General features: G+C 32.5%; 3 protein-coding genes across 4 annotated transcripts; 1 reads left to right on the top strand and 2 right to left on the bottom strand.

Annotated features, from left to right (window-relative positions):
* Positions 1 to 667: 667 nt before the first annotated feature.
* Positions 668 to 10,210, bottom strand: LOC106790856 (fibrillin-2-like). Its single transcript, XM_014756069.1, has 18 exons — positions 9,849 to 10,210; positions 8,570 to 8,875; positions 8,202 to 8,492; positions 7,741 to 8,109; positions 7,295 to 7,450; positions 6,704 to 6,856; positions 6,480 to 6,614; positions 5,894 to 6,164; positions 5,605 to 5,807; positions 5,178 to 5,515; positions 4,495 to 5,081; positions 4,228 to 4,322; positions 3,405 to 3,745; positions 2,854 to 3,299; positions 2,441 to 2,774; positions 2,108 to 2,360; positions 1,486 to 1,615; positions 668 to 1,331 (listed from the first exon to the last, which is right to left on the bottom strand). The coding sequence occupies exons 1-18, from the start codon at positions 9,973 to 9,975 to the stop codon at positions 923 to 925; spliced, it is 4,944 nt and encodes a 1,647-aa protein (XP_014611555.1). The 5' UTR covers positions 9,976 to 10,210; the 3' UTR covers positions 668 to 922.
* Positions 10,211 to 11,785: 1,575 nt separating this feature from the next.
* On the bottom strand, positions 11,786 to 14,955 carry LOC106790859 (protein SET). Of its 2 annotated transcripts, none has more exons than XM_014756072.1 (5): positions 14,459 to 14,955; positions 13,869 to 14,058; positions 13,544 to 13,740; positions 13,176 to 13,440; positions 11,786 to 13,052 (listed from the first exon to the last, which is right to left on the bottom strand). In XM_014756072.1, exons 1-5 carry the CDS (start codon positions 14,714 to 14,716, stop codon positions 13,027 to 13,029), a joined length of 936 nt encoding a protein of 311 aa, XP_014611558.1. In that variant the 5' UTR covers positions 14,717 to 14,955; the 3' UTR covers positions 11,786 to 13,026. The 2 variants fall into 2 exon arrangements, with proteins under 2 accessions (XP_014611558.1, XP_014611557.1); XM_014756071.1 differs by having other exon boundaries at positions 13,544 to 13,749; positions 14,459 to 14,953.
* Positions 14,956 to 15,698: 743 nt separating this feature from the next.
* LOC106790858 lies at positions 15,699 to 22,775 on the top strand. The gene is made up of 5 exons (XM_014756070.1): positions 15,699 to 16,148; positions 16,509 to 16,576; positions 16,640 to 17,620; positions 18,752 to 19,081; positions 19,186 to 22,775. The coding sequence occupies exons 1-5, from the start codon at positions 15,737 to 15,739 to the stop codon at positions 21,652 to 21,654; spliced, it is 4,260 nt and encodes a 1,419-aa protein (XP_014611556.1). The 5' UTR covers positions 15,699 to 15,736; the 3' UTR covers positions 21,655 to 22,775.
* Positions 22,776 to 26,097: the final 3,322 nt, after the last annotated feature.

The following is a 26,097-nucleotide window of genomic DNA, read 5'->3' as shown; positions in this document are numbered from 1 at the left end:
GTAAGTTTTTTTATTGTCGGTAATTCTGATGGTAACTTACCGGTATGATAAGAGTAGAGCACTACAATTACCGATATGAGGCTAAAAAATGTTACTAGATTTCAATATATTTTAAACTTTCTTATTTCCTAGTAACTTTTAATAGGAAGTACTGTACACATTGTGAATGTGTAATTTAATTCTATATACATTTAAAAACAAACAACAATTAGAAATCTAATATAGATATATTGTTTTAATTATTAATTAAAGAAGTTTACTCGTTAAGAAGGATTGTCTTTGAACAGGTAAAAAAGAAGACTTACTAGATTAAAATAAAAAGAAAACTTTAAAAGTTTTCTCGAAAATTGAGATTCTTAACAGGATCACATGATGTGCAAGTAGGTATCACGATTTCGGACTTTTCCAAGAAATGACATTCTTAAGCCGTTGCTGTGTTTTGATAATCCATTGGATGTTTTATGTTAATCCCCTCCGAGTATCAGTACATGACTTTACTTATTTCAGCTGGATGGAACCTTAATTTTACACTCCAAATCAGTGTCAAGCGTCACCATGGGGTTGCCCCCATAAACGAGCATTGTGGACAAATTCAGTTGACATTAAGCGAAGAAATAAAAGGGAAATTAATAAAATTGTATTTTTGATAAAAGCACACGTGAAGACATATTATTGCGATATTAATTTTTTTATCGTCTATTTTATTTATTTATTTACTTCCTCTTCTTTCATATTGTTTTATCTTTTTACACTAGGTATTACCGATTTCATGTGTGTTTTTTTTTTCTTTTCAATAAAATTTACTTTCTTCTTGAGAAGCTTGCAGCATACGTATGGAACAACATCGAAGAAAGAAGCATAAAAAGAAAAAAGAACAAACAAAAATAAAATATGTAAAATATTGAACTCGCATTGAAATCATTCAGTATTCATATTGCGACACATAGATAAAAAGTTTGGCGACTGCGCTACCAACGAAAATTGAATTGTGATAAATCTCCATACTAAGATCAAGCTCGATCTCTTGTGGTCCTTGAATACTTTGGGTCATCATTAGAACGCTTTGATTAATTAAAGGCCTTCTCATTGCAAAGCAAGATTCTGTGGCACGAGCTATACCAGGTGGTGCGCGTACATCCACAAAGGCCATACTGAATTGTACAGTGGATCCTTGTTGATAAGTTCCTCGCATAGTGAAGAGATCGATACTGCCACTGTCTGGTATTGGAAACATGCTGACGAAGGTGATGTAGTTAAAAGAATAATAAGAAGGCATTTTGAAGCAAGCATAATCATTTTGCTTGCAATATCTTGATGCACGAACGCAACGACTGAAAAATAAAATTTTTATCTACAATATATATATATACATATAATGATTTATAAATATTTTTTAAACGTTTCTCTACAAAAATACTAGAATAAAATATTTTTATGGTAATATTATTATAATTAGTGATAAAGCAATTCATTCTTTTTTCTTACTTTCGTCTATCATAATCTTTTACGTATCCCGATGGACAATTGATTCTGTTGCAATGAAAGCCACCCCGTATATTTTGGCACATTTCGTTGGGGTCACTGCAACCTGGTCCGACGGAGCATTCGTCAATGTCTGAAAAAGATAATACAAAAAAAAAATGAATTAACGTGATTGGGAAGAAAGGAAGTAAAGCGTCCAAGGACTGACAACGTGATTATGTGACGTTATTGCATGACGCATAATGGTTAGCGTGGGTGGAAAATCGTATTCACTCTTTCTTTTCTTTTCTTTTTTCTTCTCTTTCATGATTCTCTTTCACGACGCCCCAGTTTTTTCGCTTATAGGTCAAGTACAATTTCGCGTAGCCTAATTGCAAGATCACAGTCGAGGAAAGGTTCTTTTTTTTAGTGGCTAATTAAATGCACACGAGACACATGCTTCGTTACATTTGAAAAAAAAAGTCTACCCTTTATCGCGTGACAATTTGACATTCGCCAACTCCTTTGACTCTGATTTAATCAAAACGTTTCATCTTACAACGAGCCACTTTAAACAACAATTTACCTTTAACACGTGAAGTTCTATTCGCGTAAATAAGTAAAAGACATTATATTTGTTTCTTACCTTGACATGTTCGACCATCGGAGCCAAGCTTATAACCATCAGGACATTTGCAACTATAGCTACCTGGTGTATTCTCGCATATACCAATGCAAAGATTATTTTCCTTGAACTCTTCGCATTCATCTATGTCGGTACAAGAACGATTATCAGCGTTTAATCTAAATCCTGGCTTACAGCCACATCTATAACTACCCCAAACATTTTTACAATAATGTTGACACAATCCTGGAGTTCTTTGACACTCGTCGATATCCTGAAAAGTTAAAACGTTCGTGTTACAAAAACAGGATAAATTGTAAAAGGAAAAACTTGAAGAAAGATCAAGAAAATCACCTGACACATTCCACCAGCCACATTGCCAATGCTCTCAAATCCTGCATCGCAATTACATCTGTATGAACCAATGGTGTTCTCGCAACGACTGTTCATTTCGCATAGACCACTCCCATAAATACTACATTCGTCGATATCAACGCAATCCTTATTGGAACCATAGGTATGATACCCAGGTGGACATTTGCAAATGTATCCACCTTGTCTGTTCTCGCAGATCTGTTCATTCGAACACTCGTGACTATTGTCAGCACACTCGTCTATGTCTACGCAGTGCTGACCAGTCGTAGAATCCAATGTGAATCCATTACCACATATTACTCTCGAGATGCATCTTAAAATGATATTTAATATTTAATGATCGAACAACAACAACAACTAAGTGGATAATTTAAAATAAAATCAAACTTTACTTGTACGAGCCAATAGTATTGACGCAACGTTGTGTGATCCTATTGCAAGGATTCTGTATTATCTCACATTCATTGATATCTATACACTTATCACCAGATATTTCGAAACCTCGTGGACAGGTAACATGTTGAACGTTGGGAGCAACAGTAAATGGTATCATTGTCGTCGTTGTAGTCGTCGAAGTTGTCGTAGCGATCTGAGGACGTGCCTGAGGAGTTGTTGTTGTTGTCACTCGTTGATTTCGATCACAACGATAAGAACCGATAGTATTTCGACAGTGATAGCCTGCGGTGCAATCGTGTGTACCGAGAAGACACTCGTCGTTGTCCTCGCATATTTCAGTCGCTGCATTTAAGGTGTAACCAGTTCCACAAGGTAAAAATCGTGTACAAATGTAACTACCTATTGTATTGTCACAGCGTTGGGTTGGTAGACAAGAATCTTCCTTAAATTCATGATTAAAAATACAATTCCATTGTTTCTAATTATTAGACAAAATTAACATTCTTTTTTCTTTTTGTATAAATTATTTTAAATAAAAAATGCTTACCTTTAATTGACATTCGTTTATATCGATGCAAGCTTGTGTAAAATTATCTCGTTTGAATCCAGTTCTACAATTACAAGTATAACTTCCCATAGTGTTAATACATTGTTCGTTGCTGCTGCAGGCATCCTCAATTTCACGACACTCGTCGATGTCGACGCAGCCACGATTTTTCACAAATTTTGTACCCCTCAAACATTTTTGATCGATCGACGGTGTCATCGGAGTCGTGGGTGGCCTTCTGGTTATGGGTACCGGTACTTTCGCACAACTATAACCACCTGGCTGATTGTAACAAATTTCTTCCCCACAACTATCCAATCCTTCGGAACATTCATCAATGTCTGTTTAAAAAGCAAACGATTTTATATATTTCTATCTTATCTCATTTCAACAAATGTAAATTATTATTAGAAATATTATTGAGTGATTGGAAAAGTACATGCAATGTATTATTTCAATCTAATTAACATGATCATTCGTCGAAAATAAATGCAATATTGTTAAACGTGCAACAAAAACGTTAGACGATGCAACGAACTTAAAAAAATACATTTTAGGAAAAACATCAACATGCATACATATACATAATATTAGTGCGAATTAGATTGCAATGTTATGGCTTAGACAAAATGATTATTACCAACAATTAAAACTGCAAAATACATTGTTGCGATCATACAACAAGTCTCCTAGAATTCTATAAATGTTAGAATTCTACAAAGATTAATACATACGTAAATCTTCTGTGATCTAAATTTATATCATTTGTTTATTAGAGAATACTACAGATTTTACAATTATTTAATAAATATTTTTGGAATACCTGTGCATTTTTTCAATCTTGGATGATACCTAAATCCAGAAGGACAAGCCGGTCGTTGAGTTGGACGTTGTTCGGGTATCGTTAATCCTTCGCATCTAAAGAAAATTGTAAAAAATAATTATAACAGACACATACTATAAGTTCTTAAATTACTATAAGTAATTATAAGTTATTACTAGGAAGTTCTCTATCATTACTATAAGTTCTATCTTATTAGAAAGATATATAAAATAGATATAATTAAGAAAATATATATATACAGCTCACCTGTAAGTACCTGGAAGATTGATGCATCTTAATGAAAGTCTACTGTCACAGGTATGTTCACCGCTTAAACATTCGTCCACGTCCTCGCAATTATTACTTTGCAAAGAATATTTGTAACCCGCTGAACAGGAAGGCAAACGTGTTAAACACTCATAACTGCCTTCTTTGTTAACACAATACTGATGTAATTCTAAACGACAATCGTGAAGATTTTCCGAACATTCATTGATATCAATACAGGTGCCATTAATAAGGTCACGTTTGAATCCATTTTGACAAGGTGGTATCAATCGGCAATGATAGGAACCATTCGTGTTAACGCATTGATGGGTAACTTTTGGACAATCGTGTCTACCCAAAAGACACTCGTCAACGTCTTCGCAACTTTTCATCGTCGTGCTGAAATACCAGCCGGTACTGCAAAGGGGAGAACACTCGTAACCACCAACAGTGTTACGACATCGTTCGTGATCTCGACAACCTGGTCCTGTTACACATTCATCTATATCAATGCATTGTCCTGTTTCATAATCCCTTTTGTATCCCAATCCACATGACTCATCCTCATTCCACTGACGATCATTGATCTAACGTGAAGATATCGTTACGTTTTAAAAGAAAGTTAAAAGAATATATATATATAAATGTAGATTTTAATCAGGTGACAGGCGAACGAAATGTACTTGTTTCCTATTCGCACGAGAATTGATCGTAGTCCTTAAAGTAGTCCAATCCGCAGTATTTGTTTTGATCGTTGTCGTGCTCGTAGTAGTAGTAGTAGTCAATGTTTGACAAACGTAAGAGCCATTGGTATTACGGCATACTTGAGAATTCTTGCAAGTGTGTAAACCAAGCAAACATTCATCTATGTCTCGACAATCTTCTTTTCCGTTGGATCCAGGTTCTCCATACGACTTAAATCCTGGCAAACAAGCTGAATAACATTCGTAAGTACCCATGGAATTCACGCAACGTTCTCCTACACTGCATACAGCTGTCCCACTGACACATTCGTTCACGTCTAATGGAAATACACGAGAAACGGAAACGTTCAAATACTGCTGACCAATTTATAATCAATGTTTTTGATCAATCAATTTATAATCTCACCAACACACTGTCCAATCTGCTCGTCAAATTTATATCCAGAATTACACGATAAATTATTTACGTTTGCTATCGTAGACATCGTAGTTTGCATTCCAGTTTTATAACCCCTGCTATACAAAATTCTACTTCTCTCTATCGTTCGTTGTTCCTGTTCTTCTTGATCATCATTTACATTATCGTTTGTATATACTAATAATTCGCACCTAAATATAAAATCAATAATATTCATTTATATAAATCACTTGAATTATATCAAAATGTGTTTATAATTGTTAAATGAATCATATACCTGTAACTACCAATTACATTAAGACATCTTTCGTCTGATTCACAGATATGAAGCTGTTCACTGCATTCGTCGATATCCACGCAACTTTCCGTGATATTATTTGACGATTTAAAACCAGGAGGACATTCAAAACTTCTTACAGTTTTGTTTAACGACGAACCAAAAGTAATAGAATCTTTTGATCTTTTACATTCGTAACCACCGATCGTATTAACGCATTGTGTTCCAGGTTCGGGACAAGGCATAGTGGATTCAATGCATTCGTTTAAATCTGAATAATAAAAACAATGATACTTTTCAATAACAAAGAAAATGATTAATTACATTTTCTTGAAAGGAAATAAAGGAATAATAGGATCTTTTTTTTTAATTGAATTTATCGTGGAAAAACTAAACGTTATTAATTGTTACCTTGCATGCATCGAAAGTCAAATGGAAATACTCGGGGGGCATGCTGATACGAAGAATAATTAAACGAAATTGCGTGCATGCTTCTATGGAACAGTAAAATTAAAGATAAGTCGATACAAAAATTAGATTCAATTTTAATCGCAACAATCAAAATAAATGACACTGTTATACTAACCAATGCAACTTCCAAAACTAATGCTATAAACGAATCCCTTGTGACACTTCATATCGCATTCATAAGCTCCGGCAATATTTCTACATTCTTCAGTCTCCAAACAACTATGTATTCCTTCAGCACACTCGTCTACGTCTAATTATAAAAAAACAAAGGATAATTGTTGTTATAAAGTCGACGTTTCTTCATAATTAGGCGACTCCGTTGAAATTAATTTAATTTACCTTTGCATATCTGAGATATCTTGTCGAACTTGAATCCCGCAGGACACGATTTCGTACTTACCATTTCAAGACAGGTATAACTACCTTGAGTGTTTACACAAAAATGTGTACCTTCTTTACAAACATTTGGTAACGCGATACATTCATCGATATCTGGAAAAACAAATATTGTTCGTCATTTTCTTTTATTTATTCAGTTAACATTTTCCTATCTCAACGTGAAAAGAAATTATCATTTATTTATATAAAAAGATCTCACAAGGGCTCCGTCAGACCTTCGAAAAAAAACCACCGATCTCTAAAAAACTCTACACAGTTATACGGGTTTATCAGAACCGTACACTGTGCTAGCAGTAAAATCATTTCTAAGAAAACTAAGGGAAAAGTTTCCACACACGTACACTTTTAAAATATATATAAAATTATATAAAAATATTAATGGGTGGGTTGAAAAGTTTTGAGCCTGATAAACGATGATAGGTTGAAAAGTTTTGAGCCTAATAAACGATGATAGGTTGAAAAGTTTTGAGCTTAACACGAAAAAACACATATTTGAAATAGAAGAAGAAGAAGAAGAAGAAGTAAGCATACCTGTGCAAACTTTAGTCCGAGCATCCCACTGATATCCAGGAGGACAAGCTTCGTAAGCTGCACTTTTGTGTGCATCCGTAATACATCTGAACGATCCTATGGTATTTTCGCATAATCCTGGACACCGAATCTTTCTTTCCAAACATTCGTTTACGTCTAAACGCAATATGGTATCAAGACGAAAGCGGAAAATTATGATTTAAAAAAAGAAATAAAACGAGTCGAATGCATTTTATGTATACAAGGACAAAATAAGCAAATAAATTATCGATAAGGAAGAAGAAGCAAGAGCAGATAGCAAGTTTGACACGTCTGACGTTACACAGAAAGCTTACGATCGTGTAATCATTCGTCACAGTTAGATTTTCTTATTTTTTTCTTCACATACAAATTAAATAAATGTTTAAATAAATTATCGAGATAATTCTCTAAGCGAATGCACGTACCATTGCAAACCTGTGAAGTTGAATCATAACGATAACCAGCAGGACACAGAGGAACCAATTCGTTGTCCTCTTCGGTACCAGTCGATTCAGTACTATTCGTTGTTGATTTTGGAATACAGGAACGTTTGTCATCGGCCAACTCGAATCCAGGATTGCAACTGCAACGGACTGCTACACCAGTGTCCGTGCATCGTTGCTCGCAAGGATTAGTAGATTTGCATCTATCGGTTGGTAAATCTTGTCTACAAGTTTTTCCATCTTCCAAAAGAGTAAATCCTTCGCGACAAGCGCAATAATAAGATCCTGGCGTTGGTATACATATGTCGGTACAGAGAAGACCTTTCATCAGCTGACAAATATCATCCAAAGCTATTGGGACAAAATTTGTTCTTACTTTTACACAAAAATCATAAGGAAGATATTTTTTAATGGAACTTTTTAAACAGGATGTTATCACTTACGGGGCGTAGGAATCGTTGTCGAATCGGTCGAAAAAGGAGACGAAGGAAAGGACGAAGAGGATGGTAACGATTCCGAAATTGAAGATGTCATTGAGGTACTAGACGATGACATTTCAGATTCGGTTTCCGTGCTGCTACTATCGGACGAAAACGTGGAATCTGATGCATCAGTAGCCAACGTAGTATTTGGTAATGCTTCGTAACAACATTGTAAAAATGCAGGATCCCATGGGATACCAAAAGAGAATCTTTTGAATGAGCAACCTTGGCCCATAGAACCGGCAAGTATTCCTAAAATATCGTCGATAAAACAAAATGTTCTGTGAAATTCATCGTAGAAATTAATTATTTGGCAAACGTTTTAATACCGAGTTTGCAACCCTCGCAACAATCGCGATGGTAATCTCCTCGTCTTGGTGTTTTCACGGTGCTACTGCTCGTAACGCAAGCCAGACCATTGCGAGCATCGGCTTTTCCTTTTTCGCATTGTCGATCGTGGTAAGTTCGCACGCAACAAATATCTACAGTTTCTAAACAGAGGCCTTGTTCGATTCTAGGCACACCATTGACCGGTCCAGTGAATTTCTCACATCTGAGATTTTCCATTGCCCATGAAGTACCAAGACCGCAACATTTTTCAAATCGTGCTTCCATTTTAGCATCGACAATAATCCCTGAAAGGAAGGAGTACGTAAATCGTACTAACTACTATTGACTTTTATCACGTTTGTCATTTTATCTTCTCACGGATTTTGCCGATGTTTCTTTTTCTTGTTTTTTTTTTTATAAAATGAAACAAGGGACAAGCTATGAAAAGCAAACTATCTCCTATTTACATCTTATTTGTCTACTGATATTCAATAAATTTGATTCGTGATCTAGTTCGAGCAGGAAATGTAAGTAAAAGAACGAAAACAAAAGTTGTTGCGCGCGAATAGCAAAAACTGTTGTTTGACTAAAGCGATAAGAAGGAAACTGCGCTAATTAGATGAGTACAATTCATAGAAACCATCTCGTTAAACAAATATAATATTTTACAAAGTAATTAAAAATGAATGATTAGAGAAGCCTCATCGGTGTAACATTTAACGTAATATTGTTTGATGTTACACTTCGTTGTCTTCGAGCTTCTCTTATCAACAATGTTAGAATACGTAGAATACAATTTTTAATAGTAAAATTTATATGACTTGCATAATATGTGTATATAGGTGTGTATTCAGAAAATTCTGAAAATAAATTCGATACTATCTTTGATGGATCGAATCGCGTTTAGTTGATACGCATCACGCTTAACAGTTGTACATTGATCGAAATCAATTCGGAGATAAGCAAAAGCCCGCGCACGCAAATAGGGCTAGGTCACGGTGGTTAATAAAATAATTCGTTTAAGACAATCGCACAAAACGCCTATCCAACAACTGTGGCTCAACGAAACGATGAAGTTCAACGCGAAGGAGAGAATAATAATGAAACGTAATCGAGAGAAACTTCGTCATGTAACATTAAAATGTTCTCTTAGTATGCACCCTTCCGGTATGATGAAAAAAAGGCAGAAAAGAACAATAATTATAGAAAAAATCAATTGATAAACGGGGTATATTTAAAAATATTCTTTGAGAAATAGGAAAAAAAATAAAAAGTTACCTTCCCTCGGCAGTAATAGTAGTTGGACGATTAGAAGAAAGACTAAACAGCCGTAAAGTTGAAAACTATTTTCTCGGGTCATCTTCTTGTACTGGGATCTTCCCTTTCCGTACGTTAAAAAAATCATATCGTTGTTCGTGCTATCGACGCGAAACTCGCGATGATTTTATCTGATTCTTCCCTCTATCTTTTTCTTTTTTTTTTCTTTTGTTTTTCTTATTTTCTTTCCTATTTCTTTTTCTCTCGAAAAGAGGAAAAACAAATCTTTTGAAAGTAGAAAAGAACGCGCTGCGCTTCGGTCGAGCGCTTGACGTGCATTGGAGCTCTCGGATCTCGGTTGGTTTAGTTTTGTCATCCGCACCTTTGCAACGCGTCTCTCCCTCGTAAAAGATCTTACCATCTCTCCCTACCCCCTTTTTCTCTCTGTCTGTTCTCATCATTATCCCCACCCCTAGTATTTTACTTTAATCCATCTCTCTTTCTCACAAAGCACGCGTGACGATTCTTAAGGATTCCTGATAGACCCGAAGGAACATTCTATCCTTGTCTCATTCCTAGCTCTCCTCCTCGTAGTTTCTTCTTCGTCTTCTTCTTAATCTTCTGCGGCATGTGATCTCCTCTTTTCCCGTTGCCGGTCGACCGACACAAAGCTACGTTTTTGTTGCGACTTCCTCTTTTTTACTTTAACACACAGTGCTAGGCTTTGTTGATCACGCAAATTTCCGCACCACCCGCAGGGAACAGGACAACTTTACCCTATATCATCGAGCTCGACTAGATTCGACCATACCATACATAGATTTCTCATTTCAATTTTTCCTATTTTTGTTTTTTTACCAACATCGTTTTTTCTTCTTCTTCATCCTTCCTCATCTTTTATTTCTTTTTTAATTCGACCCTTCCTACTCTTGTCCTTCTTCTTCTTCTTCTATAGTTTTCTTTCTCGTGTTCCATTAAAAGATTGGTAACGAAGAGTTTTCATTCAAATAGGATCATTCATTTTCTTTAGATATTACTCACTTTTATATATTATATTTCTAATATTTATAAGTATTTATATTTTACTTTAATATCATTTATTTTATTATTATCGTACGAACAGAATAATCGATCTATTTCTTTTAATATCTGTACCGTGAGAATAATCAGCGTAATTTGTCACTAAAGGTCATTGTTGCTGATGGTAGTAGATACTTAAAGTATATTTCATCATTGTTAATCAGGAATATCATTAAGCGCCTCACTATCGAATGTACTTGACTATCATTATGATTACGTAATCATTTACATAAAGAATAGAAGTTACTTTTACATGATGATTAATTAAAAACAAACAAAAAAATGAAGTCTCGTCGCAAGGTCTTCATCGTAATGAGTTAGGGAACGTAAAGGGATAGGAAATTTAGTCACATGTGCCATGTGTGAGGGTATTATGATGCTTCGCGATGAGAACGAGGAAGATCATCGTCGTGAAAATACATAACGAGATTAGTATGGTCGTCGTAACACGCGTGATACCGTGACGATCAAATAATATCCGGGTTTATAGTGTCCTCCGTTGTAAAAAAAAAGTTATCCATATTTGTGTCAGTTGAAACGTTTCGTAGTAGGAGCGTGCCGTCGTTCTTATTTCAAACTTCATCAGCGTCTCCTTAAGCGTCGTCTTTGAACCTGAAGTGCTTTTTTTTTTCGTTTCAACTACCAAACGGCACATGTTTGGTGCCTGCTTGCGTTTAAAAAAGAGGAGAATGTATATTTAAGCAACTACGACATTAATTGTAAGATCAAATATCTGACACAAATAAAATCAATATATGAACATGAAAGATATTGAAAATAATATAAATATATAAAGATATTAAACGATAAAAACATATTTTATAAAAGTTTATATTTATATTATAGCAAGGTGTTCGAGGGATGTTGCACATATTTAGTTAAAATGTTCAATTTATAATCATATCAAATTATAGACTTTACATGGAATCGTCGGAATAAAAATGGATCTGTTTTGTTTGAATAGACTATTTACATTTTAAAAACCAATATATAATCAAGGCTATTCCAACAATTTGTCCATGCAACATAATGCTTTTAAAGAGATATCAATTGTGATAGTTGAGCCAATAACGCGAAGATCGATATAAAAGCATCAGGTTGAATAATAAAATTTTACACGTGTTTCAATAAAATGATAGATGTGTATGGCAATGAAGATTTTACTCTTCGTTTTCCAAGTACTTCCTTTGTATCTCATGTAATAAAATAGTGCAATATATTGTACTTTATTGAATATTCTTTAAAAAATATTACAAATAATAAAAAATAAGTAAATCAAAAAAAGATTATATGTCACGATTCATTCTCATCCTATATTTTATAGATTTTACTATACTTATATTTTCTATATAATAGAACACACACAAACTATAAACTTAATATTATCTCTTGTTTATCATTGATAGGAAACTGAATATTTTTTTTAATAAATCGATTCTTTTTATATACTTCATATAGTAATAAAAAAGTTACAAATATGTATTGATGAGAAAGAATAATGTAAAAGCATTATTTTCTCTTACGAAAACTTACGAAAGATAAAACCTTCATTGCATTTTACATCCGCAGCTATATTTATTCTCGCCGCTCTCAAAAATGATACCTGACATCCCTCATTGAAGGGTAATGTTCAGGAAATAGATTTTGATGGGAAACAGAACAAGTAGAACGCCTGCTTGACATCTTCATTTACCTTTTATATATAACTTAACTTAATAATATAATGGTAATATTATAGACCCAAGCAGGTGTCCTCTGTTTTATATCTAATATTCGGGGAATGACTAGGCCATATGAATATAGCTTAGGAACCAAACACCCAAAATTGTTTTGACATGGCGCATGGAGGGAACTCAAACTGCATTATCTCTAAGTCACTTTCGATACACTACTATGAGTGCCATATTGCTCTGACGCACGTACCCAAAGAGAACTTTTGTGCGCGAAATTAATTTCTCTATTTATATTCTCAAACATTATTTTCCTAAGATCTATTCATATGGCTCAATGTTTTTAGTTCGGTAAACTTTCTCTGTTCTCGATCAATCGAGGATTCAAGTTCCTTGATGCTTTCACAATTTCAGCAATGGCGACTGATTACAGAGTCCACATTTTAATTCTATTCTGGTTCTTCTCCATCACCATCTAAAACATTACATTCTTTTTAAACACTCATGAAGATTATATTAATAACAATAGATATAAAATATATTATTCTAGCTTTTAACACTAACCGTACCAAGCTGATACAGTTAGTATTAATCATACCTTCACGATCCACTTCATCATCTACGAGCAAGTCATCCTCTTCATTTACACCATCATCTTCATCGTTCACAGCCTCCTCTTCTTCATCTTCTTCATCTACATCATCTTCTACTACAACTATACTATCATCTCCCTCTTCTCCTTCACCTCCTTCATCGCCATCATCTCCACCTCCATCCTCCTCTTCTTCCTCTTCTTCTGTTTCACAATCTTCACCATCACCCTCAACACCATTTTCAATATCGATATCTGGAGCTAGGTAATACTACAAAAAGAGTGATTACAAAATGCAATATTCCTATATAAAATCTAAACATGATTTTTAAAATAGTATTTCAAATAGTACTTATAATTTATATCGATAATACCTGCAAAGGATTAGGCCACATGTCATCTTTGATTAATTCAGCTATTTCATCTGAACTAGGGTCACCATGATCCGTGAACCAATCAAAGAATGATCTATGTTTGAGTGGCCTCTTACGACCTTTTAAAGGTGTTTTTGTTTTTGCACGTTTCGTTAAATCTGCCCCTTCTTTCCAACGAATAGGCGTACTTTGGGATGCTGGATCTCCTGCGAAACAGCAGGAGATTAATCACAACTATGATACTGAATCTTTATATTACTGCATTATATCTAAATAACATTTTACATAAAAAGATAGAAATATGATAATCAAAAACTGTGCTCACCAGAGGAGCCTAGATGAAACTCTTTAGTAAGAACTTCATTTTCAAAATATGGATTCTCATCAAAGTGAAAATTAATTCTGTAACCAGATTTAATGTCTTCGAATTCCTCAACTTCTAATTTGTTCAAAAACCGTAATGCATCTTCTTCATCTTCTTCCAATATTTCAGCTATTTCTTTATTGTTTACAAACTATTTATAAAATAAGGAATAATAATATGCATTTGAAATAAAAAAAGTTAGTATTAAATCTATGACAATAAACTGTAGTAACATAGAGAAATATAGAGTAACTTAATAAATATAAGAGAAAGATTATAGTAATGAATAAATGCATTCATTATGAGATAAGAAAATAAATCAAATCTTGGTAGAAAGAAAGCAATTGGAAATTTGAGAAATTATAGTAAAAAGAATGAAATAAACGTGTTCGTTTTGATTATATCTACAGGTTATACACACTTTTGTAGGTACACAAGTGGGTAAGATGGCGGCTGGCGCCGGCGGACGCCGGCATCGCCGGGAAACGTCAAAACTATCGAGAGTTTTATCAATTTGTAATTGGAAATAACGTTGGCATCATAAAGGATACAGCAGTTACCCAAAAATTAGGTATCCTTTTGATAATATCATTTCGTTTTTGGAAATAAGGTTTACGCAACTTATTATACTTTTTCTCGACTTCGAGAATCTCGTCACTGGCCTTCTCGTTCAAGCCATCGATTTGATTCTGACATCCATCTATTTCTTCGAGTGTCTTCTGTATTTCGATGTCATAATCTCGAACTTCAACTCCTTCACCCGAACCTGGATCTTCTATCTCCTTGGCCTTTTTACTCGCCGACGACATTGTTGTACCCGCGCTATTGTCACACCACTCCACTTCGCTCTACCTGTGTTTATTTCCCCTCGCACCAGTCCGTAGAATCACGAATTCGCGGCGGCGCGCAACATCATACGAACAACCTTCGAACAATAAATCTAGACAGGCATAACTCTCGCTTTTTTGTTTACACCAAAAAACTTAACCCTTTTTCAGTCTAGTGTACTCTAGTGATAATCTAGTTTAGTCCTGTCAAGATGACCAATCAACGCTAATTCCGTACAATTTGATCTTCACTTTATATGGCTTTAACCAATTATAATACAATTAATATTTTATAATATAGTTATTTTTTATTTTAATGACTCCAATATAAACTGCAAAAATAACTAGATTTAGTTATATATTAGGTTTAGATAAATATTTTGAAGAAATACATATATATAAAATGATTTAATACTTTCTATTTAATACTTATCTTATATTAGATAGTTTGCAATAGTATATAATAACTTTTCTCGCATAGTGATAATATTGTACTATTTTTACTTTTTAATGCCAAGCTGCGTAAAGTACTTTAACCATAAATATAATGTTTGAACGACCAATTAATCACGCGAATCAATGTAAATGTTAATCTTAACTTGTAAGTTTAAAAGAGAAAAATAAAGAGATATATATAGATAGATAAAAAGAAAGAGAGGTCCCCGGGGACCTGTAGGTTTTTATTAAAGTAACCACACTCAGTTGCCAACCAACAAATCCGCACTTATTTAGTTGCCAACCCAATAAAATCAAATACATGCTTCGCAATACTTATACTTGTAATAATATCTAGTAAAAAAATAAATTGATGATCGAAGATTATCGAAGGTTTCAATGAGTAAAAATGTCCTTCGATATTACCTACAATTCGATTCGCCAAGCCCCTTCTTCAACACGCGCTTCGAACGAATAGAATTACCTAAGTTCGAAAGGCGGCTATAGATAAACCAATCGGACATCGCGTAGTATCTTTGCACCCAGGATATTGCTTAGAAAATCAAGATGGCATCCGAGAATGATACGGATATCGTGTCAAATGAACGATGTGATGTAAATAATACGATTCAGCAAGTGTTTGAGCCGTTGAGAGGGGAAATATCGAACGCGAAGGTACTTAGCTCACAGTGGAAGAACCTAATTAAAGAGGCAACCGATTGTTCCGACAATATCGGTTTAAATTCGGACAGGACGCCTACGGTTTTCCCAACAGCGTCATCGTTCAACACAAATACCGATCGACATGAGTTACAAAGAAACGCGAATATTTTGAGGTCTTCTGGTGATGTGCAAGAAAGTGCAAATTATAAATTCGTTATTAATACAACTTTGCATAAATTACCCTCGAATTCAGACAGTATGTCCACTCAGAAGAATGATCTAGACAGTGCTGCTTGTGTACCTGAGAAAACAGACGGTAATCATGTATATAGTGATATGAACAAAATCATATATACAGAGATCTACATCTTTTTTATCCTTATGATTTTATTTCATATATATTATATTTTCTATAATTATTCTTTTTTTTCATTTCCAGAATTAGAATTTTAACTAAAGTATTACAACTAATGATTCTTTTTTTTATATATTTTTATGAAGCATATGCTGTATATCGTTATTGAAGACTATTTAAAGTCTAAAATCAAGTACATATAATAAAACTGACTTAAAGTTTTTTTATTATTATTCTTTTTCAGTCTCCTAGCCAGATTTCATTATTTAGTTTTAAATATATATAAGTTACTGTGAATATTATCTTTTATATTTGCTATAGATAATCCAGATCACTGTAATAATGAGTTATTGAGGACTGTTAGAGAACCAGTGCAACATATTATTCATGTAAGTATTTGATTTTATAGGCTCCAAAAGAGAATATTTATAAAAGTTTACTTCACTTATTAGACCGATCCCACATGTGGCAACAGTACAATAGTATCAACCAACATGCATACTTTACCAGCAAAGTTAGAGGGATGTTTAAATTTCTCTAACAACACTCCTCAACTTGGAGAAAGTCCACAAAGCAGTGGAGAAGTAATCAGTAGTCCTCGAAGTCCAGATTATCCTCCAAGGGTTTCTAATAGTCCACATAGTCCAGATATAATGTTTCCTATGACATCGACTCATACTAATTCTAATATAAATGTAATGGATACAGCAAAATATGATGAAGAAAATACTGAGACATCTACAAAAATTAGCAAAGAATTGCAGAGCTATCAACATTGCGGGAAATTAGAAATGAATGATTCAGAAAAATCTGTTTTGCAAACAAAAATAAAGCATGAACCTAGTTTGACTGAGGAACCTGTACAAGAAATGATTGTAAAAACAGAAATAGTTGAACAAAAAGAAGAATCAGAAACAATAAAATCAAATTGGGAAGATGAAAGGATACTGATCACTGTTGTTAAAAAAACTGATGATAATACAGCCGATCAAAAATGTATAGAACCTATTGGTGCACCATCTTCAACTTCTCATTCAAAGATGGACTCATCATCTAAAGATAAACGTAAAGAACATAGTGACAGAAGACATTGTTCAAGATGTTATAGAAGAAGTAAAATCAAACGGGCAAATGTTGGTGTCCAATGTAAACGTGATCGCAATATACTTCCTTTAAATACTAAAACAATTTCTCTACCATTATCAAAATCTACTAGTGATAATTTGAGACTAAACTTACAAATTAAAAATTTCAAATTGCTTAGTAGTTCACTATTAAGGAGTGAATTATTATTAGAAGGCTTAAAATATAAAAAATATATTCATATAGAGACTTACCCTAATGGTGGAGCATCTATTGTGCACATGTTTCAAGATGAAATTGATACTTTGTCGAGTGAACAAGTAGAAGAGTTGGCACAAGAGTATTTTAAAGTATGTAATTCAAGATGTGAATGATATCTTAACCCTTTGATAGCTATGACATATATATACGTTCAGAAAAGGCTGTTGGTGTTAACTATGGACGTAAAAGTGCATCTAGTGATTTTTTCTCTCTCATAAATCCCACACACGTAAAATCTTCAATATTTAAGATATGCACATACCTCATTCTCTAGCGACGAGAAAATATAAAGTATTTTCCATTTGGCGTAGACAAAGTAATAGAGTAACTTGATTGTGTTCTATATAATCTATCAAAACCTCAACAAAATACATACAAATACACAAAAAAGTAATATCCTGAGCAAATAACTTTGGAGAGTATTTCGCAGTCAAAGGGTTAATTACAATGAACAGTATATTTTTATTATACTTAAATATTGATATTTCTAAAATATTAGTTAAAATGAATAATATATAAGATAACATTTTTTTCAATATTAAAACTTTACCGACCATTAGAATTTCAACAGCATACGCACGTTCGGCCGACCGTTCAGCCGCAGATTCTACTAACAGATTCTAATAAGATACTAATAAGATTCTAATAACAAATTACTGTTCATATAATGATAATGTACGTTCACCGCTATGTCAACCGATTAATAAGTTATCGGTCGACGACAAAAAGCTGATTAATTCTTTCGCTACGGCAGTCTGTTCTGCCAAAGTGACGCTACTGAACGGGGTACCGCACCGTGAAGTGTGCACATTGCTAGTCAGTCGATAGTCTTCGATATTCACACTTTTAACGCTACTTTGTGATTTTCTTGTACATATATATTATTTTACAAGCTAAGTAACAACTGGCTCGTCGTATTATATGAAAAACATGAAAATAAGTATATTTTATGGATATTCAGTTATTTACATATTTGAAAATTTTGCTATTATTATAAATAAAATTATAATTTAGGGTAGTTAGACATTAAATTATAGTTCCTAGTAATTTAATTGAGAATAGTAAATTCTAAAATACAAGGATTGATGCAAAAATTATAATCGGCACCCGTACACACACCTGTAGCGAAAGGGTTAATCAATTATTGTTTGGTAAGCGTCGGCGACAAAAAAGCATATTAATAGGCTAGCAGTCGGTAAAGTGTTAATTATAATTTACAGGTAGTTTTTGGAGAAGATGAAAATGGTAATGCACATCATGTTATGGGAATAGTGCATAATGCAGCATCATATCTCCCTGATCTTTTGGATTATATGGCAAATAATTATCCTACTTTAACTGTGAAAAATGGAGTTTTAGGAAGAAGTAGTGATATTGAAACAACTACTATGGTACAGTACAAAGAGCAAGTATGCAAAGCATACAATAATGGAACAATACGATATGGACCTTTGCATCAAATAAGTCTTGTGGGTACTGTCCATGAAGAAGTTGGAGGTTACTTTCCTGATCTTTTACAAAAATTAGAGGAGAATCCATTTTTGAAATTGGTAAGAATAATAATATTATACATACATTAAAGTAAATTAACGAAATAACTTTTATATAATCAGTATGTAACCATATAATTTTGGTTGATTTATATTAATTTTAGACAATGCCATGGGGTCCACTATCAGTAGTAAAAATGGAAACTCCACAAGAATCAAATGATGGTCCTATTCTATGGATTAGGCCAGGGGAACAACTAGTTCCTACAGCGGATATAAATAAAAGCCCTTACAAGAGACGTAGAACGGGCATTAATGAACTACGCAACTTACAATACTTACCACGACTTAGCGAAGCTCGAGAATACATGTTTGAAGATCGTACAAAAGCTCATGCTGATCATGTAGGTCATGGATTAGACAGAATGACTACAGCTGCTGTCGGAGTACTAAAAGCAGTGCATGGTGGTCAGACATCAGAATATAATAGAGCTACAAAAGACGTAGTTGCATTTTATGCTGGTGATTTTCCAGAATTAGTTGAAAAACTTCAACTAGACCTTCATGAACCACCAATATCACAATGTGTACAATGGGTAGAAGATGCTAAGTTGAATCAATTAAGAAGACAAGGTATTCGTTATGCAAGGATAAATCTTTATGATAATGATATTTATTTTTTACCACGTAACATTATTCATCAATTTAGAACGGTCTCAGCTGTTTCAAGCATCGCATGGCATGTTAGACTGAAACAGTATTACCCAGAGTCACAACATAATTCAAATATAAGACATAGCCGAGTTATTAATGAATCTACACATCGTGTTAAAGAAAAGAAACCGTTAGAAACTGTTGGTATAGGAGATGAACAAAAAGAAAATACTAATCGCCAACGATTAGAACAAAAACTTTATTCTGATTCTCTTGAAGAGAAAAAGGCTAAAGAAAGAGCTGCGGAGTATCAAGGAAACTTAAAAAAGTCAGATCAACATGGAAAACGAAAAGACGATCGTAAAAGCCGTGATCATGGCCGACACTCGTCTGTTAAAAGAAAAGATTGTGAAGATGGTAATGATAAGTCTGCAAATCATTTCAATGATGGTGTAACAAAAAAGAGTGGATCTAGCGATCAAAAATCGAGCAGTAGTAAAAGGGATAACAAAAGATCTGATAAAAAACACGAAATACAACGTCGCAATAGTCACAAATCAAGTCATCATTCGCATGGCAGCAGTAGCAGCAGTAACAGTAGCAACAAAAGTAATCATTCTGGAGAAAAAAAGAAGTATGACTGTAGTAGTCATAAATTAGATCATCATCGCAGTCATCATAGTAGATCGAGTAGTAGTAATAATGTTTCGAATAAAGAAACTATCTCAAATGTGATGGAAGAAAGAACGTCTATTAAATATGGTACAACAGGATCTCCTCTAAAAGACAGCAAAAGACATTTCAGTTCTTCAGAACTTTGTCCACCTATATTAGAATCCTCTAGTTCTGAAGCTATCGTTTTGGACAATGAAGTGTTAAATCAAAGACAGTTAATAGCTAAAACTTATGCAACTGAGGTTGTTGATAAGGCATTAGAAATTGCTATATACAAATCTAAGACTGACGTCGAAGAAGTTTGTCAATCTCTAAGAATTGGCGTAGCTGAAGCTTCTAAAGAAGTTTTAGATAAAATTAGTAAAGAAAGTTTGGAAATTGCTGAGCAAAGGTTCAAAGATGATACTACAAAAGTGCATAGGTTTTCTCAATTACTTGAACTGGAAACCATATTAGCGTTTACATCGAAAATGGAATGCGCAACAGAAAATGCAGTCAAAGCTTTAATTGAAATGGCCGAGGATGAAGCTAAGGAAAGAACAAAGAACGATAAACCTTCTGAAAGTCTTGCTGAAGAGCATATCGTTACAGAAAACCAAGTTCCCACTTCGACTAGCATAAGTTCTTGCTCTTCCGTTTCAATGACGTCCACGTCGCCATTGATAGAAAGTGAGAAATACAATAGTAGTAGTAGAATTAATAACGTTGAAGAAAAATCGTCAAAATCATCCGATCATCACGGTTCTATTGGAGAATCTAAAAGAAAGTATAGAGATGAAAAAGATTCTAGGAGTCAGAGGCACAAGGAAAAAAGAGATCGCGACAAACGAGATCGAGATCGTAAAAAACATCGTCATCGAAGTCCACAAAGTAAATCTGAACATAAAACAAGTGAAACAGCTAAGGAAAGTTCATCGAAAAATGTGACCTCGTCGGTTCGGGATAGTTCCAATTTTAGTAAACCTGCAGATTCTACTGATGTTAAAGAAAATGAAAAGAAATTAGAAAAACGAAAAGACAATCATCACAGTCACGGAAGAGACGGACAAAAGAGATCATCTAGCAGTCGTTCGAGTAAAGATGATACAGCAGGATCAAGTCATTCACATTCAACGAGTTCGAGTCATAAACGCAAGTCAAGCTCGGAACATAAAGAGCACAAGAAATTGTGTACAGAGAAAGAAACTATTTCACGAACACACACATCAGAGCAAACAAATATTATCCCTTTAACTCCCATCACAACATCTGTGACAACATCAACTGAAGCAGCTTCTACGAACGATGTTACATCAACAACATGAAAAGGTGCAAATTACCTTTAATGTGTACTACAGTCTGCTTATCAAGCCGACAGTTTATGTTAACATGGGTTTAATTACCTATTAATAGAAATATGTGCACTTCTATTTGAATGATATAACTATATCAAGAATGATGAAAGTTTGTGTTTGGTCCACAAACTTAAATATTTGATTACCACTTTGATTTGATGCATCTTCATGAACAGAGGATGTTACTGATCTAATTGATTTTCAGAGCTTACTCTTGAGAAGTCTAAACTGACGTCTCTATTGCAAAAGTTATTTTGCTATGAAAACTCTGAATGTTTCATGAAGTGAAAGTGAAGAATGTAGTTGATAGATATTTATACTATAAGTGATTGATCAATAAGTTGGTGTACAAATAGAACTTGTACAAATTAGTGGTTGGAAATTTTTTCCAATTAGCACAAGATTATTGTGCATTGTATATAGACCAAAAAATGCCCTATTGAAAGGATCGTGTTACAGTAAAATTTAATTAAATTATTTATATATAGATAGATCTAAATATAATAGTATACGTTAAATTATTTATATTTTCTTTATATCTTATAACACAGAGTACACAGAAAATTCTATATTTGGAAAACAAAGGCTATTGATCATATTGTTTTTTGTTCTTTTTATTCTTTTTATAAATTATTTAAAATTATCCTTTAATATTTGCATTGTAAAGAATAACATTTTTTTGTTTTCCCTTATTCGAGATCGATAAAAGAAGAAGAAGAAAATAATAAAATACTTTTAATATATGAATTACATATTAAGTCAGAATCAATATATTATATTATTATCGAAGATATATATGATAATACAAATATATGCACATGCTTTTCGTATTTGTTTAGCAGTCTTGATATGTCATAATGTGTTACTGTCTTAAAGCAATATATCTTCTTTTCGTTCCTTTATAAATATAAATACATTTTATACGGATAAAATATGCAACAAGGAAGCAATAAAAATTTGAATATATTTTTGTTCAAAGCAGAAAGGAAAAAAGCGTATCTTGCTTTAAGTTGTAGATAGCAATATTATGTTCACATTATGAGAAATAGTATTATGGGTAACAACAGACGTACAAATTCTTTGCCTTTGAAGATATTACTTGTTTGGGACAGTGAAACATTGCAACGGATTGATCACAAATGTTAATAATATTTTCTCTATTTGAGTAAAATAACAATTGTTCTAAAGATAATGGTAGCTATAGAAAAAAAGAAAAAAATAACTGACAAGGCGACAGGTAAATGATTTCGTCTAATGCTAATGTAGATTTGTGTATATGAAATTTAACAATACACAGAGTGTATAAAGTTGCTACGTATGTAACGGTATAATATCGTATATATTTTATATAATTTTTTATTTTTTCTATACTATGATCGAAGATCTAGTATATAGATCGAAAATTTAGTTTAACAATATTTTTTCAATTCTCCAATTTTTTGATCCGTTAAAACTTCTAATTTTAAGATTTATTATTACTATTATTATTAATATTACTATTAATATTACTATTATTATTACTATTATTATTATTATCATCATCATCATCACCACCATCATCGTCATTATTATTATTATTATTATTATTATTATTATTATCATTATTATTATTATTATTATTACTATTATTATTTATCCAAAGCAGTACTTTATGTTATATAATTTCTCGAATATATTTTCCAAGTATAATATATTGCCTAAATTAATGTAATTGTATCATTGATTCGTTTTCAAGCAGAACGAAGATTCATCTGTCTAATGGCTATCATAATTACTCAGATCTGTGCGAAAACTGATAATTAGATATATAATACTTAAGTTTTTCAGGCTTATATTTATATACACATTTCTATTATACACATCCACTGTTTTAAAATTTATAGCAAGATTATATCTCGAACAGTGATAATCTCTCTTAATGCATTTTATTATACTACAGAAGAAAACAAAATTAAAGGAATACATTTAAATAAATTAGTTGTGTGTAATAAGAGTAAACGATCATCGGATTTGTATCCACAAGACCATAGACTAGGCAAGACTGAAAAAAAGAATAGTATCCATTAGAATAGTATACTCTTCTTGTAATTTTATTTTTTGTTTTTGTTTTTTTCAAATGGATTGATCCCAATAGCATTACCTAAATTTTCAATATAGATTTATGATGTCCTTCAATTATTGATTTTTTGAAAATTATTGAGAAATTTTGATTAAGTCAAAAAGAAAATCTTTTATTTTGAAGAAATTTTGTTTAATCTGGTCTACAAACACATGTGATCAATGCAACAATTTTCGAAGGATAAATGAAAGAAAGATAGCGAGATTCAAATGCGTTTTCTAATTATATTGATGAATGTGCTTGATTAATATCTTCATAAATATAATATAACAGGCAATTATAATTAACGGACACGATAAGTTCTCCATTTCCACAAAAATGAAAAAAAGAAAAAAGATAGAATGGACCAAATTGAAACATCAAAAAATCCATAAGCTTCTTCTCTAATAATATTTATTGAAAGTGGTATAATTAAACCAAATAATATATAGGTGCTGGATACATCACAGATTTTTAAGGTGCCTTCTCTCTGTTTGTTGCGGTATAAAAAAAAAAGATTAAAAACTAATTAATCATAGACTGCTCAGTTATCATCAGTCTATAAAAAGATAACTTTATTTTTCCCTAGCACCACAATATTGTAGCGTGTAATTTCCCTGTGTGCTACTATTATTTAATATTTAAGACATGATTAATATACGATCCATTTTGAATGGCTTTGTCTCTCGAACAATTTTCAAATTTGACGAATGACAAACATATTTGTGTCAGATTAAAACATGAACAATTATAAGAATGAATATTTAATACGCCTTCATAGAAGAACTTAATATGTAAAATATATGATCTTTTTGTAAATAATTGTAAAAAGAAAAAAAGGAAAAAGCGTATTAGTGTGTCTTTCATTGTTGATTGATTTAATATTGAACAATTCAATATTGATCCATTTGAAAATAGTTTGAGAAACAAATACGCAGATAATGAAGTTATGTTCCAGAATACAACATAAGAGATAATAAGCACATAATTCTAAAATTTGTTCTATTTTATTAAGCGATTAAAAAAACAGAACAAGTGAATTCATTCACTTGGGATTGCATTGGAAATATAGTCATTTATTGGCTTCCAAATAATGATTTGCTAGTGAAGAAAATAAGGGACTTATTTTTCATTTTGAATTAACAATCCTTCAATCAAATTCAATTCATTGTCCCACATTTCCCAATTAACAAATTATTTATATTAATTATATATATATTGTACGCATGTATATATATAATAACAAAATATGTATCTTTTAATATAAGCTCAGTGGTGTGTGGATAAAGGTTTGTGTAGATATAGTGTGTATTTTACAATGATACCGTCGAGAAAAAAAATGCAAAACAGCAACAAAATAACATAACAGACTTCCGATAGATGCCTAATAGATTTCACACTTCCACGGTCGAACCAAGTTTCGAAGATGCTCTTCAGTTTTTATACAAACTGCATTACTAAATAGTAGATTGTTAATCGTCGTTAATAAAAATGTATATGTAGATATTATACATGAAATATATGATAATGATAGTAGTAATAATATAATATTAATATAATAATAATAATAATAATAATAATAATAATAATAATAATAATAATAATAATAATAATAATAATAATAAATATACATTCGCGTAAAAATACGTTTAAAGAGACCAGTTAAATCTTAAACTTGTATTCTGCGGAATTGAGTTATGTACATTTTGTAAATAACAACTTCTATACCAATGTGGAGTAGGAAAAGAAAAGATAGTGAATACTTGTAAAGAAATTAGTGCAGGAGATCTGAACAACAGAATGAAATTTGATTATTGCTATTGAAATACTAAACTATTATTATTCTATAATCATATATAATGATATGATTATATATATATATATATAAGAGATAACGTGAAAAATCATATAAGCACAGTTATATATGCGTATATGTATGTCATATATTATTGCATTTGTGCATACATATACGCATATATATACATGCATATATAGTAGTTTGTAGTTTTACATATATCCACCATACGTGTAGAAGTCGCATTCCAACGTCTAAGTTTTTAAAGAAATAAATAAATTACTTTGGTCAGAGATGCTCTATTATTTATTAATAAGTCTTACGATTTTGCCTTAATTATTTCCATTTTTAGTTTTTATTTGAATATTAGAAATCTAGTGCCACGTTGTAAATAATACTTTCTAATATTTTTTTATTCATTCAAAGTAGTCATATATATATATATTCTCTCTCTCTCTCTCTCTATATATATATATATATATATAGAATAAATTGCTAGTGTTTTTTCTAGTAAGTAATG

The sequence above is a fragment of the Polistes canadensis genome, unplaced genomic scaffold (assembly GCF_001313835.1).
Source record: "Polistes canadensis isolate GaletaPanama2010 unplaced genomic scaffold, ASM131383v1 scaffold_266, whole genome shotgun sequence".
Taxonomy (NCBI): Eukaryota; Metazoa; Arthropoda; class Insecta; order Hymenoptera; family Vespidae; genus Polistes; species Polistes canadensis.
The sequence above is the reverse complement of the archived record's forward strand: the minus strand, read 5'-3'. Positions and strand labels throughout refer to the sequence as shown.